This window comes from Panthera pardus, unplaced genomic scaffold, assembly GCF_024362965.1.
Source record: "Panthera pardus isolate Hobbes unplaced genomic scaffold, ASM2436296v1 HiC_scaffold_12, whole genome shotgun sequence".
Lineage (NCBI taxonomy): Eukaryota > Metazoa > Chordata > Mammalia > Carnivora > Felidae > Panthera > Panthera pardus.
In genome coordinates this window covers 3,382,271-3,400,475 of record NW_026526677.1, presented here as the reverse complement: position 1 = coordinate 3,400,475, position 18,205 = coordinate 3,382,271, and the positions used below count along the sequence as shown (strand labels likewise).

The 18,205-nt window shown below is 56.1% G+C and overlaps 1 protein-coding gene across 4 annotated transcripts in view; it reads left to right on the top strand.

Moving 5' to 3' along the window:
• The window catches only part of CTTN (cortactin), a 29,999-nt gene extending 29,487 nt beyond the window's left edge, over positions 1-512 (top strand). For all 4 annotated transcript variants that reach the window (XM_053899342.1, XM_053899339.1, XM_053899340.1 and 1 more), the window contains one exon: positions 218-512. In XM_053899342.1, coding sequence (XP_053755317.1) covers positions 218-354 — 137 coding nt within the window. In that variant the 3' untranslated portion in view covers positions 355-512. The remainder of the gene's footprint in view (positions 1-217) is intronic.
• Positions 513-18,205: the final 17,693 nt, after the last annotated feature.

Genomic DNA, 18,205 nt, shown 5'->3' with positions numbered 1-18,205 from the left:
GGTGCTGTGTCGCTCGGGCTGCCGTCTGGGCTCCCCTGTGCGCCCCGTGAAAGTCCCCTGTGCGGTGGGAGAGTGGGGGGAGCCTGGCGTCCGGAGCCTGGGCACGCGTGCTGTGCTGCGCGGCCCGGGTGCAGAGGTCCAGGTGTCTGCCCGGCGGGGCCCGTGGCGGGAGACCCTGCGGTTCACCGTCCTTTCTCTGCATCCTCCTCTTCCCTAGCGGGTGACGACGAGATCTCCTTCGACCCCGACGACATCATCACCAACATAGAGATGATCGATGACGGCTGGTGGCGGGGGCTCTGTAAGGGCAGGTACGGGCTCTTCCCGGCCAACTACGTGGAGCTGCGGCAGTAGGCCCGCCGGCCCCGCGCCACGCGTCACTCCCGCCGTCCGTGGGTTTCCGGGGCCGGGAGGGCCGTGGACGTACCGCTTTTATATTTAATACTTCTGCTGATGCTTTTGGAAATGTTTATGCCACAGAATTTGCTAATATATTGTAATCACGTTCCTTAGGAGGACTTGGGTCATTGATTTTACGCATTCGAGGTATTTTCTTTCTTTTTCTTTTCCTTTTTTTTTTTTTTTTTTTTTTTTTTTGCCAAATCGTCACATGGAGCTATTTGGGGGACCGTCTCGCCCCTCGGTGGCGGCGTTCGGGGCCCCTGACGGACGTGGTCGTGTGGGTGTTGGGTGGGGCTTGCCGTCCCAGGAGGAGGGAGGCCTGACGGGAGGTCAGGACCAAGGGGAGGGTAGAGGGCGGTGGCTGTGTCTCCAGATGGGAGCACCCTGTGCTGGGAGGCCCCCGGGACTTGTTCCCCAGGCCCAGTCCCCCTCCCGCCTCCCTCCCCCGACTGCCGCCACCTGCCAAGCAGTGTCCCCAGTGTGTTACCGGAGGGCCTCCCTTGGCCGCACGCGGCTCTGCGTCTGTTGCGAGAGAAAACGGCCACCACTGCGGGCAGGCAGGTGCCTTCTCTGCCATAAACTGCCAGAAACGTTCTTCTTGTCGAGGCACCCCTGCGCTTTGTGCCAAAATACCATGTCAGGACGGTAGGATGGGATTGGCGGACTCGGCTAAGAAGTGGGGCGGAGAGGGACTTCTCCCGGCCAAGATGTCCCCCGCGGGTGCTGCACGGGGGGCCATCGCCCTCCTGGGGGCCTGGCGGCCGGGTCCGCGCCTGCCACGGTCACAGTGGTGTCTTCCCAGGTCTGTGGGGGGGGCGGTCTCCGGAGTTCGAGATGTTGGCGTCCGTTTCCTGGAGTGCATTTCTGCATAGTCCTTGCTTTACCACGGTTAGGTTGGGTTTTATATGCAATTATTGTATCTAAGTTTCTGTAGCACACGTCCTAGGTATGGTTTGTTTTTTTTTTAATTAAATATTCAAAATAAACTTTTTTTGATCCACTTGCTTGCTGATTTTGTTTTGGGATTTACTCACTTAAGGTGGCTCCCTGACCCCTGACCCTGTAATTTGTGAGCTCTAGACCAACTAAGGATCCCCCTTTTAAGAGGCACTTTTTATGAGGGAACTGTATTTATGCTCTGATGTTGTCAAGTTTTTGGACAAGGATTCTAAGCAAAATAGAAAACGTTCCTTTAAAAATCCAGTTTTTGAACTATGCTTCCGAAATCCCGAGATGGTTATCGTGCAGCCCAGGCTCCGTTTTCCTTTGGGGTGCAGTAAATCGAGGTCCAAGAGAGCAACACTCGTGAGCAGAGAGGCTGGTGGACGCGAGGCCTGGCTCCTGGGCCTGCCCTGGGCCGACCGCCGGACACGGTAACCTAGAAGCAGCCGGCGAACGCGGGGCGTGCGGAGGCTGGTGTGGACCTGACCGGGTGGAGCTTCGGTGAGCAGACGTGGGCCGCCCAGCTGAGAGGCGGTCCGCTCCTGGTCATGCGGGTTTGTGCCGTGGAGCCGTCCCCCCTCGCCGTCTGGCGTGGAGGGGCCGCGTGCCGTCCGCAGACCTGGCCCCCCAGAGGCCACGGCCAGAGGCAGGCCTCCCCTGGCGGGCGTCTCGTGTGGCAGGACAGGGCTTTGAGACTTCTGGAAAAGCTGCCCTCGCCGCCGCTGGAAGACCCGGCGGTGGCGGGGGGTGGGGGGCAGCACAGATCACAGACCATCCAGATTCACGCGTTTTGCCCCGGGGTAGTGGTAGGGACCTCGTGCGGGAGGATCACAGGGGGGTCTGTTCTTCTGTGTGTGTTTCACTCGGCATCACGTCCCCCCGGTCCAGCCACGTTGTGGCAGGCGTCAGGGTGTCCCTCCTTGTCAGGGCCGAGTGACAGTCCAGGGTGGGGCCAGGCCTCGTCCATCCACTCGTCTGTTCACGGACGTTGGGCTTGCCTCCGCCTGTTGGCTGCTGTGTTGCTGTTTCCTCACGCACCTGCTCCGTCCGGCTGCCCGGCCCACCCCAGTCCGCCGACGCCCCCTCGGGGATCCCCGGGGGCTGGGACCGGAGCTGCGTCTTACCTGACGTGCCCCCAGGTTCTGGCGCCACATCTGTCCTGGGAACGTTCTCAGCAGCCGCTCCCAGGACCCCCGTTCTCCTGTCCCTTTTTGGTCCTGATGCGTGATACTCTCTCCTCCGGACTTTTAAATGGCGGGGTGCCCCAGGGCTTTGTCCTCGGACACATTTCTGGTCTGCAGTTACCCACACTTGGGGACGATCCTGCAGACAAGCCTCCCCGTCCAGATGCCGAACCGCCTTGTCGTCCCCGTGCGGCCGGACTCCAAAGTTGACCCCACGCCTGCCCCTCCTGCGGACCCTCGACCCCGCAAAGGCAGCTCCATCCTTCCCTTTCTGACGCCCGCAGCCTTGGAGTCACCCTGACTTCTTCCTCCTCCCCTCTGGCCCATCTGCTAGCCAGCTGTCCGCCGTGACGGGGAGGCATGGTCCGCCTTCCTGCTCCCACCCCGTCCAGGTCCCTCCCAGCCGCGGAAGACGTTTCCAACGTGAATTCACATCCCTCCTGGGACTCTGAACCCCAGAGCAGCTTCTGTTTCCCTGGGAGTCAGGCTGCGGTCCTCACCAAGGGTCCCGAGGCTGACCGCCCCTCCTGCTCTCCCTCCTGATGAGCCGGCACGTCGCTGCCTCAGGGCCTTTGCACTTCGGAGTGTTCCTTCTGCCAGTGCCCCCAGGCTCACTCCCGCCCCCCCCAGCTGGTGTTCCCTCAAAGTCTGCTTAAAACTGTGGATCTGCCCAAGCCTAGCCCCCACCCCTTTCCCTTCTCTTTATCACAGCGGACAGTACTTATATCACATTGTGTGGTTTTTGGTTTTTTTTGAGATTATATTTTGAGATGTTGAGATTATATTGTGGCAGGCGTCACAGGCCTGCCTGTACATCCAGTAGCAGGAGTCAAACTCACAACCTTGAGATCAAGAGCCACGTGTTCTACCGACGGAACCAGCCAGGTGACCCTGCATGATTTTTAAAACCAGTTTATTGAGATACGGTTCACAAATCTCACGAGTCCCCCATCTCAGGCACGTAGGTGGGTGGTTTTCAGTGCGTTCAGGTTTGTGAGCCGCATGTCAGAATCCCCCCGTCTCCCAGAGAGAACCCCTGCGCCCATTGGCGGTCACTCCCCGATCCCCTGCCCCAGGCACCCGACTCCCCTCCTTTCTGGGTTTGCCCTTCCTGGACATTCCGTGTCCGTGGAATCCGCACCGTCTTTTCTGAACGGGAGCTGTGCCCTGTCTCCCGCCTGGGCCGTGGGCTCCGTGTTACCGACTCACGGGACCTGTTCCGTTCACTGTGTAAGAGAAACGCCATACGTTGTTAATCCAAAGTGTTTTTTAAGTAGATCTTTCTAGCCCCCAATAAGTCGATTCAGAAGTTGCCTCTGAGTATCGTTGCCAGGGGAGAGGCCGGGTTCCTATAGACGGGGGTGGAAGGAAGGCGAGGTAGAGGGTCCTAGGAGGCCTGTGTGCACACCGGCCCTTTTTACTACTTACTTTGCTGTACTGGTTGCGAATTGCAAATCCCATAGCATAAAAGCATTAGGAGTTGATGTCCAAAAGCACACAGACAGTGCCACACGGCCCGTCGTGAAAAACGAAACCTCTTCCCCCTCTGTCCTCTCCTTCGTGCCCTGGAGGTGATTCTGTCAGTGACTTGCAGGAAGGAGTCTCTGTGTACAAGTGCACGCGTAGGACAAGTGAATTTTTTTTATACGCACAGAGGTTCACACGGCGTTTCGCCGAATGTAACTTGCTCTTCCGTTTTATTTTTATTTTTTACGTTTGTTTATTTTGAGAGAGATCGCCCACGCGGGGCAGGAGGGGCAGAGGGAGGCAGCCTCCCAGGCAGGCTCCACGCTGCCAGCGCAGAGCCCGATGCGAGGCTCGAACCCTAGAACCGGAGATCGCGACCTGGGCTGAAGCCGAGAGTCGGAGCGAGCCTCTCAGGCGCCCCTGCAGACAGCTTCCCAGCTGATTCGCTGGGTCCGTGAATATGAAATTTCCCTCTGAAAAGGTTTGCATTAGCCTCCACACGAGAACACGTCTCTTCTTTGGCCGAACTCAAGTGTTGTAACAACGTGAGATCTCTGACAATCTAGTAAGTGAAGATGCATGTTCTTGTTACTTGGGCTTCATTTTACCCCCAGTGGTCGGTCCCCTTCTTTCCTTCCTTCTCTGTCCTTTTCATCGCCTGTTTGCTCCGTACTCATGAGTGACTCACGACAGGCTCGTGGTAAAAATTCAAAACAAGGACTTTCGGTCCTGGAAATAGTGGGGACTAGACGTTATGACACCCGTCTTGCCACAAAATACCTAAAATGTGAGATGAGTTGCAACAAACCTCTTTTACGCGTAGAGCTGAGCCTGTAGGAAGGTCGAGGACATCCTCAGGAGCGGAACAGAAGGCTCGCCCTCGAGGTCTGAGTAGCGTGAGGTCATCGGTCACAGCCGGCGGAACCGACGGCCGAGGGGTTTGCGCACACGGGGGCGGGAGGTAAGGCTCCCGGCCGAGCAGGGTGCACGCAGCCCTGGGCAGAGGAGCCCGGTGAAACCAGGGCCCTCCGTGGGGAGGCATCTGCCCATTGGCAACGCTGGAGACCGAAGTAACTTGTCTGTCTGGCCCTCAGATCTGGGCTGGGGAAAAGAGGTTGTGCGACGTTTGGTCGGTGCAACTGAGACGGACGTCTGGGTGGCGCGGTTGGGTGAGCGTCCGACTGTGGCTCGGGTCACGATCTTGTGGTTTGTGAGTTCGAGCCCCACGTCAGGCTTTGCCCTGACAGCTCGGAGCCTGCTTGGGATTCTCTGTCTCCCTCCCTCTCTGCTCTTCCCCCGCTCACGCTCGGTCTCTCTCTCTCAAAAATCAGTAAGTATTAAAAAATCCTTTTCGAGAATTAGGGATGCGGGGATAAAGAGACAGTCTCTGCAGGTCCATGGAAAGCGGAGTAGTGGTCACGAGGGGCTGGAGGACGGGGGAAGGAGGGAGTGACTGCCAGTGGCTCTCAGGTTTCCTTTTGGGGCGGTGACGTCCCCGCACTCGATGCAGGTGGAGGTCGCACGACATTGTGAATGCACTACGTGCCGTTGGCTTGCACGCTGAAATGGCAAATGGTCTGAAGGGAAGAGGTCATCTGAGTCCTGTCGTTCGTCACCACGACGACAGGCAGACAGTCCTGTTACCCTATGAAAAGTAGGGGTGCCGTGGGCAGCCCGGGGAGGGCAGCCGGGCAGAGCCACGGACAGACTGTGGGATGAGGTCAGGCCGGAGCTGAGTGTTGGAGGGCAAGTACAGGAAAGCCAGGCCCAGCAGGGCAGCCCGTGTGCGAGAGGACAACACGGGAGCTAGAGACACAGGCAGGGCCGGATCATGAAGGGCTTTATGAGCCAATTAAGAGGATTGGGCTTTATTCTAAGTGCACCCAGGAGTTTTTGCAGACTTTTAAGCCCTGAAGATCCCATCTGTTTTCTGGAAGGATCATTTAGGCATCTTGATGCCCACGTGATACCCGACTTCTTGGCCCCAGAGTCCTGAAAGACGAAGGTCATAAATAAAACTAAAGTTTTGGAATTTAACCCTGTGTGTTTCAGGGGTTCTTACTACCTCTTGCCATGTGTCCTTGAAAAAAAAAAAAAAGGCCTCATGTTCCATTTACTGCAAACAAAGAAAACAGTAATATTTATGTTTGTAAACAAAACAAAACATTTTTCAGTTGGCAGGAATGTGTGGTTGGAGTTGATGTGCGTTCTTCACTCTGTTCCATTGATCCCTTTGTCTTTCCATCAATACCACAGTCTCGATTATAGCAGCTCTAAAGTAAGTCTTGAAATCGGGTAAACTGATTTCTCTCACTAGTCTTCCTTTCCAAATTGTTTTAGCTATTGTAGTTCTTTTGCTATCCTGTATAAACTTAGAACCGTCTTGTTGACCTCCACGAAAAAATCTTGCTGGGATTTGGGTAGGAATTCCGTTACGCTTACAAAGCCTCTTCGCTAGGTAGAGCCATCCAGTATAGAAACACGGTATTTCCCTCCATTTCTTTACATTTTCTTTCATCTATTTCACCAGCTTTTTGTAGTTTTCAGGATAGAAGTCTTGCATGTGTTTGACCAGATCTACATTTACGTTTCATTTGTTTCTTCGCAGCCATGAGCTATATTTCTGTTTCCAGTACACACACATCCGTTGGTAGTCTATGGAAGGGCGGTAGATTTTTGTATGTTTATCTTATATCTTGCAACCTTACTGAGCTCCCTCGGAAGTTCTAGAAACTTCTGTGGGTTTTTTCAGTTTTTCTGTAGATTCTTTGGGATCTTCTGTATAGACAATCGCCTGCAAAGTGAGACAGTTGTATTTTTCCCTTTCCAGTCTCTGTGCCTTTTCTTGCCATATCGCCTCAGCTAGAACGTCCAGTGCTGTGCCGAGAGGAGTGACAGCAGGCGTCCTTGTTTCCAGTCTTAGGAGGAAAGCACTCAGTCCTTCACCATCAAGTGCAGTGTCACCTGTCAGTTTTTTGTAGATGCTCTTTACCCCTTTGGACAGAATTGACTAAGTGGGTTTATGGTCCTACCTTCATCCATAAACTGCAATGGTGAGGTCACAGCCAGCCCCCGAGATGACTCCAGTACTCCTTGCCTCCTTGTATCGTGTCCTCGTGCAGTCCCTGCCTCCCAGAACGGGGCAACCTACGTAACAATAGGACGCTGTGAACGTGGCAGGTGTCACCTCCAGACGGGAGGTCGTAGGAGACACCGCAGGCCCTGCCTTGCTCTCCTAGATCACGGGCTCTCAGAGAAGCCGGCACCCTGTCATGAGGAAGCTCCGACAGCCCTCAAGGCCAGGGTGGCAAGGGACCGAGGCCTCCCGCCATCAGCCCTGTGAGTGCGTCACCTTGGAAACCAACCGTCCGTGCCCAGAAAATCTCGGTCAGCACCTCAACCGAAGCCTCGCGACAGCTGCTGACCCACGACCGCCCTGCTAATCTGGTCCCAAGTTCCTGGCCTAGGGAAACAACAGGAGATTCAATCGGCGTCCGTTGCTGCTTTAGGCCACTAAACTTGGGGGCAGTTTGTAAGGCGGCAACACGTAACCATGGAGATGTTTGAGTTTCTCATTTGAGTCCAGCAAAGAACGGGCATGGGCTCCCTCGCAGAAGATGTGGCCGTGCCGACGGGTGTCCCCGACACCGTTCGTGAGGGGGCAGCCGTCAGGCCCTTCAAGGACTCAAGAAAGTGGCTCAAACGCCCTTCACCCCCACGGTTTACTTGTAGGGATTTACCCCGGTTGTGCTTCGTGTGCGTGGAGCAGAGGTGACCTCCGTGCCCATCCGCAAGGGCCTGTGGGACGGTGCCGAGGAGCCGGGCGCCTGGGAACCGTCGCCAAGGTGCGCGTCAGCTGACGGGCATGCTGTCCTGGGGGCAGCGGCTGGGTCCTTCCCGGGAGCCCGGAGAGTCCCGAGTGAGCTCCCGAGCCATGCTCTCATACACGCGCACGTGGGGGTATTCACAGCAGCCCTGTTCGCTTTTTTTTCTTAATTTTGGAATAATTTTATAGAAAAGTTGTGAATTACGATACGAGGAATTCTTATATACTCCCTGCCGATTTCCCCTAAGATTAACCTCTTATCCAACCGTGGTCCCCTCATTCAAACTGAGATATTAACGTTGGTACAACACCATTCACTAAACGGCAGCCTTTTTTTGGATTTAAGTTTTTCCACGAGTGTCCTTTTTCTGCTCCCAGATCCAACGTAGGGTCCCACGTTACATTTAAAAAAACATTTTTTTTCTTAAAAAAAAAAAAAACCCAAAAGATGTATTGAGACATAATTTGCTTACCGTACAACTCACCTATATAGTGCACAGTTTAACGGCTTTTAGTGTATTCGCAGAGTTACGGGAATATCCCCTCTGTCTGATTCCAGAACATTCTCGTCACCCAAAAAGCATCCCCATGCCTGGCAGCAGCCACCCCCCCCTCCCCCAGCCCCCACCACCCACTCATCATCTCCTGTCTGTCTCTGAATCTTCCTGCTCCAGACATCGTGTAAATGGGATCATCCAACACGTGGTAATTCGGGGCAGGCTTCTTTCATTCAGCATGATGTCGAAAAGCATCGTTTTTATAGCAAAAAAAAAGAAAAAATGTGAAGATTAATCGACAGATGAAGGGATACATCAATTTCGATATATTCCTATAATGAAATAGATTCGACTGTGAACATGAATGATTTCGAGCTGCATCTGTCATGTTTGATGAGCCTCAAAAGTGATATTGAAATAAATAAGTCAGCTGCAGGATTCACGATTGCCAATAATTATACTATCGATGATGATGCTAGTCACCAGTTAACTGGCTGGGGACTAAGTGTCAGGCACTGTTCTCTTGATGAGGATTGCTAACTGATCATGCATGACGTAGACACAGTTTCTGTCAAGTTTTATTTATTTTTATTGTTTATTTTTTGGAGAGCGTGCGAATGGGGGGGGGGGCGGAGAGAGGGAGACACAGAATCGGAAGCAGGCTCCAGGCTCCCAGCTGTCAGCACAGAGCCCAGCGCGGGGCTCGAACCCACGAACCATGAGATCATGACCTGAGCCGAAGTCGGACGCTCAGCCGACTGAGCCCCCCAGACGCCCGTATAATGTTTTAAAATGTGCATGGTACTACCACATATCGTTTATGGGCACATACGTAAGCGATGCGCATGTTGCAACATGCAGAGAGAGGATAAACACCGAGTTCAGGGCACTGGTTACGTCTGGGGTGGAGGGAAGGAGGTGGAATCAGGAGGGACGAAAGGGACAAGCGTCCCTGTAACGTCCGACGTCTCAAGCTGGTGGTGGACGTGAGTGTTCGCTGCTCCCCGTCGTCTGTTTCAAACCGATGGGTTTCATAATTTTAAAAGGAGCAAGACTACAGAGCAGTGAGTAGTGAGCTATATTTGGGTTTTTAAAATGATTCGTACGCATATGCTTGCAGATGTATGCACCAGGCCAGGGAAGGATCACAAGGAATCCTTAATAGGCGAGAGCTTTGGGGAGGCACCCTGGGGTTCGGGAAGCCAGCGGGGAAGGGAGACACGCGCTTGCCTGATACTTTTCTGAGTTTCATTCGACACGTGTCTTTACCAGTTGATTAACAAGAGGATCCCATCTGTCTTTGTTTATGCCCGCTGGCAGTGGTATGCCATTTCCCAGGCAAGACCTCGTGTGCCCCCACAAGTTCCTGGGGCCTCAGGGATCGTCAGTCCACAGCTCAGATGAGACCGCTGAGGAGCCCAGAGGTGGCGGGGTTCACGGACTGGTGGGTGGTGCAGAGGGGGGCCGGGCGGCTGGTTCCCAGGTGAAGTCGCACGCTGAGCAGTGAAACTCTCTGGGTGGGTTTCCTTGGCACAGGATGGAAGTGGCCTCAGGCCCCCGGTGCCCTCCCTCTGGGCATTCAGCTTGGCTCCACGAGCTGTTCTCCGAGGCGTCCACACGCAGACCTCAGTGACCTGCGGGCCACAGCCCCTGGGGGAGTGGGGCATGCACTCAGCCCTGCACAGCCACGTGGGACTTGCTGGAGTGGCAGCGACCCCTGACACTGCCCAGAGGGTTGGGGCAGGTTTATTTTGCAGGGGTCGCTTTGGAGAAGGGACTTGCAAACTCCAGCAGGCACCAGGGTCACCTGGAAGGCTTGTTAGCCTGCGTGGCTGGGTCCTGCCCCAGAGCTTCTCGTTCTGCAGGTGGGGGAGGGACAGACGTTTGCGTTCCTCCCCATTTATTTATTTATTTAGAGAGCATGAACAGGGGAGGGACAGAGAGAGAGGGGGGGAGAGAGAATCCCAAGCGGGCTCCACACTGGAGCCTGACCTGGGGCTCGAACCCATGAGCCGTGAGATCATGACCCGGGCTAACACCGAGAGCCAGACGCTTAGCCGGCTGAGCCACCCAGGTGTCCCAAACATTTGCATTTCTAACCGGGTCCCAGGTGACTGACCCTGATGCCGCCGGTCCAGGGACCAGACTTGGGAGACCCACTGCCTTAGAGCCTCCCCTGCTGTACTTTGTAGACCGACGGAGGCACGGGGGACAACGGAACAGGCGCTGGCAGTTCCAGAAAGCAGATGTACAAGCTGCCCGTGCCTCAAAGTCACCTGTGCTCCAGGCTGTCGCCACCCACCTCTCACCCACGCCTGCCGATTGCGGACAGGGGATGCGAGGGGCAGTTTCTCGAACTGCCCGTAAGACCCGCCCAGGAGAGCGTTAACCGCACAGATCCGGGGGCTTCCTCTTGTTAAAAATCAAATAAAATAGCAGACCTGAAGGTCCCGAGCGGATAGGTCCAGTTAACCCATGTAAGCAAGCTTAACCCTGCTCGTCTCACGAACAAGAGAACTTAGGTCGTTCATTGTCGATGTACGTGGCAAACCTAAGACGTCTTCTCCTCCCCAAATGGTGTAAGATACTCCTGTTTAACCAATTCCCTGCCATCTGGAAACTCCCACCTGGTAACCATTCTTGCTTTATAAGCCATCCTATAATGACACGCCCCTGAGCTTCCTACCACTTTCAAATTTGAGATCTCCCTGGATGAGAACAGTTTGTTTCTCCCTCGATAAAGTATTCATAGGAGTAAAGCTCTCTGAATTTTGACACTTCCTACTGAAACCGGATGCCTGGGAGGAGGCCTGATCATCCGCCTGTTCACAGACGCTCCCGCCTGCCAGCCGCGGGGAGGGGAGGGGAGGGGAGCAGTGCACACCAGTCTCCCCAGCAGTGCCTGGCTGGGGGCTCGCTGGAAACGCAGAGTCTCCGTGCCCCAGCCTGTTCCCCGGGCTCCTGGGCTGTACGCGTACGCGTGAGCTACAGACCGGGCCCCGAAGAGTTTCAGCCTGCAGAAACAGGACCTCAAAAGTCTCCAGGGAGGAGCCCCCACCCGCCGCTGGTGGGAATATAAATGGTGTGGCCTTTGCAGGAAACGGTCCAGCGACTCCTTCAGCAGGTTCCACAGAGAGCAACCACATGACCCGGCAACTCCACCCCCAGGATATACGCCCCAAAGAACTGAAAACGGACTGAAACAAATACTCGTACACGCATGTTCCCAGCAGCACTATTCTCAACAGCCAGAAGGTGGCGACAGCCCACACGTCCATCAACCGACAAAGGGTTTGTCTTTGGCAGGATGGAACCGGCCAGTGCCGACAGCCTTATGGAAGTGTGACTACGTGTAATGCCACTGGATTGTGCACTTTCAAATGCTCAGTGAGGAGAATCCACCTGGACACTCTTGCGACCCCATTCGTCACCTGTCCGTACATCCTCCATTTACCTTCTGCCTTCTTTTAAAATCATTTTTTTTATAACTTTTAAAAACTTTTTTGTAATGTTTACTTATTTTTGAGAGTCAGAGAATGAGCGGGGAAGGGGCAGAGAGGGAGGGAGACGCAGACTCGGAAGCAGGCTCCAGGCTCCCAGCTGTCGGCACAGAGCCCCACGTGGGGCTCGAACCCACGGACCGTGAGATCATGACCTGAGCCGAAGTCGGACGCTTAACCGACTGAGCCTGTCAGGCGCCCCTTTTTATAAAATTTGTGTTTGTTTATCTTGAGAGAGAGAGAGTGCACACACATGCACTAGTAGGGGAGGGGCAGAGAGGGGGAAAGACAGAATCCCAGGCAGGCTGTGCACGGGAGAAAAAAAAGTAGAAAAAAAAGTAGAGAAGGAAGGAAAGAAGAGGCAGTAGAAAGAGATAGAAGAGAAGAAACACTATCACCAACTGAGCCACCCAGGCGCCCCCCCCCCCCCCACCTTCTGTCTTTTAACACATCCACAACTTTGTTCCTTGCAGCGCTGTGTGGAAGCCGATGCCCACTTTCCCAGTGTGCCTTGCTTCTAGGGATACCACTGGCCTATGACATATTGGTAGGCACTTCTGGGAATGCACTGGCTTCTCCGGTAAAGGGAGCGGACACAGCTGCCATGGTCTTCCCCTCTTCTTCCTCGCCTGGAACAGAATGTGACGTGTGGGGTGGCAGCAGCCTTTTGTTGCTGTGAGGCTGAGAAATTGGAGGGAGAGGCTGAATCTCAGGCCTATGTTGAGCCGTCAGATCAAAGCCTGGGACCACCCACCTAGGGTCCTCCCATTCACCCATGTTTCCAGCACACCCTTACTGAGAACATCTTGTTACCGATGCAGGGCATCCAACAAGACAGATAGAATTCCTGCCCACGCGGAGCTTACATTTTTGTACGAAGTCCTACGGAAAGAATAAAGCACTTTTTGTTGAAGCCATTGTTAAGTGGAATTTCCATTATTTGCAGCCCCAAACTGCCTTTTATTTATACTGGTCTGCTTCCAGGGATGGGGTGAAGACAGATAGATGCTCGCAGCTTTGTGAGGTCGCTCTAGCCTCGCCCGCTAGAAGCCCCGAGGCTGGACCGCAAGCGTCTCGTTTGTGCCGTCACTTGCCTGCGAGCTTTTCCCCGGTGGGCGGGGCGCTTCATCCACGGCCCGCCTCCTGGCCCCCGGGATTGGTCGGAAGCTGCCTCTCCTCCAGCTGGGCCAATCACGATCCCCCCCTTTGCCAGTCGGGATTGGTCCTCGCTGGGCACGTGCAGAGCAGTCCCGGTGCCCGCCTTGATTGGCTCGCGCGGGGCACGTGACCGACAGGCCCAGGGTCCTCTGCGGCCGAGGCGGGCGGCCGTGGCGTCTCCCGTGGCCCGGCGGAGCTGTGACGGAGACCGCTGTCGGAGCTCAGGACCCGGGGGCCGCCTCTCCGGGAGCCAAGGGTGAGGCGGGCTCCCCCAGACCACCCCCCCCCCCCCCCGTCCGGGCCCCTGCGCGCCATCCGCAGTCCTCGCGGCCGCCACTGACACCCCGCGTGCCGCATGGCAGGCCCGTGGCAGACGGGGAGCAGGAGGGCTGAGCCCCGCTTCCCCGTCGGGCCCCCTCGCTGGGGAGGGACCGCCACCCCCATCCCCACCAGGGCCCGGCTCCCGTTACCGCTTCCCAGCTTCCCCGAGGCGGGACCTGCGAGGCAGGCAGCCCTAGAGAGAACAGGTGCCCCGTGTCGTGGGGGAGCAGGGGCCGCGGATGGTTGCGGCAGGAGCTGCGCCTAAATGGATGGGCCGAGGGCAGGAGGCCCCGGGAACTTTCCAGGACAGGGCGGCTCAGCGCAGGGGCGGGCAGGGCCCTGGAGGCCTAGGGAAGTCTGTTACCGGGACTGGGGGAGGACCGGACGGGAGCCGCGGGCACTGAGGCCGCAGCTGCGGGGGGGGGGGGGGGGGGGGGGGGCGCTGAGGCGGTGAGGGGTGTCCGGGGAGGGTGGGGGGTGTCTGGAAGGAGAGGCTGCCTCTGTAGGCATTGCTCAGGCAGGGAAACAGCAGTGCCTGCGATGGGGCAGGACAGGCCCCTGTGCTGTCGGACATCTCTTCCGGAGGGGGGTGGGGGGGTGGGTGTGGATGTGTCTGCCCGCCAGGTTGGGGGGGGGGGGGGACCAGTCAGCTAATTAACGGGCCACTTTGAGGTAGTAATAACTGCCCTGAGAAGAGAAGACACGGCGATGTGAGTGGGTGATTAAGATGACTTTTACTCTGAATCTGATGGTTCAGGAGGCGGTGCAGACACAGGGGAAGAACATTCCAGATGCCAAGAGGAGCGGGCAGATTGGAGCCCCCAACTGTGGCAGCAAGGTGAGCAAGGGGGAGCTTGGGGAGGTGGGCGGGGGTCTGACAGCTCCGGATGATGTGGGCCCGGGCCTCAAGGGCAGGGCTGGGGTCCTCGCGGCTGTGTCCGTGTTGCCGCTGTGACTAGGTCGCAGGCCTGCACTGCAAGCTAGATCCGGCCCTCTCATTTGTGGTCCCCCCCCCCCCCCCCCCCCCCCCCCCCCCCGCCGTAAAGAGCTGTCCCCTTCTCCTCTTGGCTTCGCGACTGCTGCCAGAAAAAGCTGGCCACTGGTGCCCGGGTGGGGGGGGAGGTGGGGGCTGGGCTTCCCTGGCAACCCCTGCCAGGGCTAGAGGTTTCAGGCCACGCGGTTCCCCCAGAGCCTTGATGTCTTTATCGGGACCTTTGTAGTCACATTTATAAACTCTTGCTCCAAAACGGAACCTTTATTTTTAGCTTGCCCAGATGGCAGGCTCCAAGACCTGCTCTGTGCCTTTGGCTTTCTGGAAAGCTTCAAAGCTGTGTGGGCCTGTGAGACTCACTTTCGAACTCATTCTGCAGCCACGTGCCTGGCTCCTTGTCTCCCATTCGCTTGGCCTTTTTTCCTCCGCCACTGAGGGTGACTGTGAAGGGCAAGGAGGGGCTGCGCCCGTTCTACCTGGCGGAAGGAGGCCGAGGGGTGTGGGAGCGAACACACAGGCATCGGGGCCGGGAGCGGTTCACCGCAAGGCCTCTCTGGTTGCAACCGAGGCGGGCTCTGTGGACGAAGGCCACGAAGGAACACGCCGGGAGGGTTCTGGGTGGCCCGGAGCCAAGGGAGGAAGCGTTTAGCGGGAGGGCCTGGGAAGGACGGGGCCCAGGGCAGCTGTGCTCCCTTGGTGAGGCCTCACCGTCTTCAGGGTGAGTTGTCATCGGTAAGAGAGACGATCGTCTTTTCCGTACTTACCTCGTGGATCCTCGAGAGCCTTAAAGCAGATGCCACGTGTAATGAAGCTCTAAGCTGCGGGCCTTTATCAAGTCTTTGGGAAAGGCAGCCTTTGATCCCTAGGTCCTGGCTTCCCTGATCCCAGTTGAGGGCAGCGAGGTAAACAGGTTACTTCTGAATTGGATCTTCTCCCTCTGTCACACCCCTGAGGCGGTTCAGCTGGAAGGAGCCCCCACCTTGCCCAGCCTCCTGGACCCCTGGCCCTGCACAGTTGACTTTGGAGGGGCAGAAAGTGACGGATCCTGACACCAGCAGCCGTTCTCGGGGCGCCTGATGGGGGTTCTCTTTCCTACAGAGGGACTTCGCCATGGAGGTTTTATAGCAAATCCTGGGTGGGCCTTCACCGTGGACCTTGGCAAGACTTGGCTTCCTCTGTAAAATGGGGCTATTTGTTCCTACCACAGGGCTGTTAGACCCTCAGTGAGGGCAGTGGTCTGGATGGTGCCTGGCACACAGGCACCCGGTAGATTACTGTTATTTCCAGCTGCCTCTTGCGACCGTGCAGGGAAATAAGCTGATGTCTGTCTTTTGCTGTGGTCACCTCCCTGGCAGTTCAGAGGCTGTGCTCTCCTCCTGCCCTCTGGGGTTTGCAGAACACATTTAAGTCGCGTAAGCCCCTTGGCAAGAAAGACCGCGAGTGGGCAGTGGCAGGAAGGCTTGATGGCTAGGGGCCCAGGACAGGTGTGCTGCCACCGGAGACGGCTGAGATCAGCTGTCTTCGCGCTCAGACCTGCTCACCTGGCCGCCCTGAAGGCCAGCCCGCGGTTTGTCTGATCCCCATCTCCTACGGGGCCCGGGGCCCGGCTGCCCGTCGGTCTTGCCTGGTGGCCGTGGCTGGTGCTGTGGCACACCTCTGGCTCTGGACATGTGCACGCTTCCAGCAGAGGCAGCAGCGGCGGCATGAGGAACGGGGACCCCTAAGAAACCCTGCCGTGTCTCCCAAACCGCCCCTTTCAGATTCTCAGGTGATCGGCTACATTTGTGGCCTGAAGTGAAGAAGTTTGGATCTCTAGTTGACTTTGGCCTGGTACACAGCGGCACCGGTGAGAGTCTCGCGAGATAGACAGGCACAGCCCGTGTAGGTCCTTGCTCCCTCCAGACGCGTGTTTGCAGAGAGCCCAGAGATGTGGCGAGGGACGTAGTACGTGGTGTATCCCTGCCTCCGGGCTGGCTGAGCCATCCCCCGCTTGCCCCGTGGCCCCGCGGGTGGAGCGGTGGGCCCCGACGTGCTCCCTGCACCCCGGACAACTTGTGAGATGACAAGGGCTGCTCACATGACCTTCGGCACGAGGAGTGTGGCGGCGTCGGGCCAGAATCTGTGTATTTCCTGTCATTTTTCTTTTACAAGAAAATTGGACTGTGTGCTGCTGCTTCTTTGGCTTGTAAACATTGGAAAGAGTGCTGGGATGGGTGGCCTCCGTCACTAAAAGCAAATATTTTGTTCATTTTTTTACAAACTCTGCAAACAGCCAACACCGCTGATTTCGACAAGCCACCGACAAGGGCCGGCAGGGGCCGGGCGGCAGCGGGGGCGGCAGGCAGGGGCCCAGGACTCCTGCCCGCGCGCCCCTCTCGCCCACGGGGCCTCTCAGACTCGCTCTGTTTTAGGTGAACAAAAATAGTGCAAGTAAGAGCAGAGAGCGCTTTCAGTGGAAAATTAACTGATAACACGATCTTATTTCAATTTTCTTTTTATTTTTAAATTTAAACGACTGTGTCTGTGGCACAGTCTTAGGATGAAGGCTCCAGAACCACGTCTAGGTCTTCTCAACATTTCATTTCTCGAATCGTTTTTTACTTTACGTTGTGCATTGATACGGGCTTCTCAGTTCAGAAAACAAGGCACTATAACTATTTTATCAGCTACATTAATACAGTGAAGATAGATTTATCCTTTCATTAAATATACAGCATTTGAATACAATATGGTTTTTATGCAGATCAGGTTCAAAACACCCAAGGCACACACTTGATTTTTTTCCTGTTTTTTTTTGTTTTTTGTTTTTGTTTTCTGTATTTATTTGAAGGCTCATATTAAAGTCTCAGAATTGCTATAAACAGAGAGTTCCAGAGTAGAAGCAATGGACAGTGCTTGTCATCTTAAACACAAAACGGTAAAGACTGTGGAATCGAGAAACACGGTACAGGAACAGTAAAGAAAGAAAACCACTGATACAGTGCGGCTCGGAAACTGAAGTGGTCAGGTCTGCTGGAGTCGGAGGGTCGGATCTGGAGACTCCCCGAGTCCCCCCGGAGCACGGCTGCCCCGGGGCAGCGGGTGCCGTGGGGGCTTCCAACCACCCGGTGTCTACACGGAGAGCTACAGGTGTGGAAAGACACTTCAGTGCCCTGCTTGTTAAAACGCCTCAAATAAAGTACGAGGGAAGGAAAAACGCTTCGAATTTTTTCCCCCCCGCAAGACAAACTGATTACATTTACCTCGAGGAGGTCTGGAAGAAACCACTGGAGGTGATGGGGGTGGTTAAGGTCTGGGAGAAACCACCAGACAGCGAGGCAGGGGGCCTAGGGGAGAGGACACTACGAAAGATCTGAGGCTTCGCATTTTTCGTGAGCACAGAAACACAGTGGCCGCTGTGCAGATGGAGAATGTGCCAAAACAGTAGAAAGTGTCCAAGGACTAGAGACCTCAGGTTGTCACTGACGAGGCCAAAGAAGAGGTTCGGTGTTGAAAACCTACTTCCCTACAGGCAGAGGGATAGCCCGCGTCTCCCCGGCTCAGCTCTTTGCCAAAGGGCCCGAATCCTCTTGCCTCGAGGCTTGGGGCCCGCCGGCTTAGCACAACATGGCTGGCTTCGTGGGAACGACAGAGGCCGCCCGGTGCTGTGGCCCCAGAGCCTGGTGGGGGGAAGACCAGCAGGTGGGGGCATCGGGGTCTGTGCTTCAAGGAGAGCTGTGACTCCGGCTCCCCCTCGGCCCCACCCCCACTGCCGTCCCAAACCAGAGAGGACGGCCGGGCCTCGGCCGGGCTCTTAGAGCTCACAGACGTGCACGCCGACACGCACTTGGCTCTGAAGTCAGGCGTGTCTCCGTCTGCGTCACGAGAGTGCTTTAAGGAAGCAGAACCACGGCACGTGAGCTGCTGGAAGGAAGGTT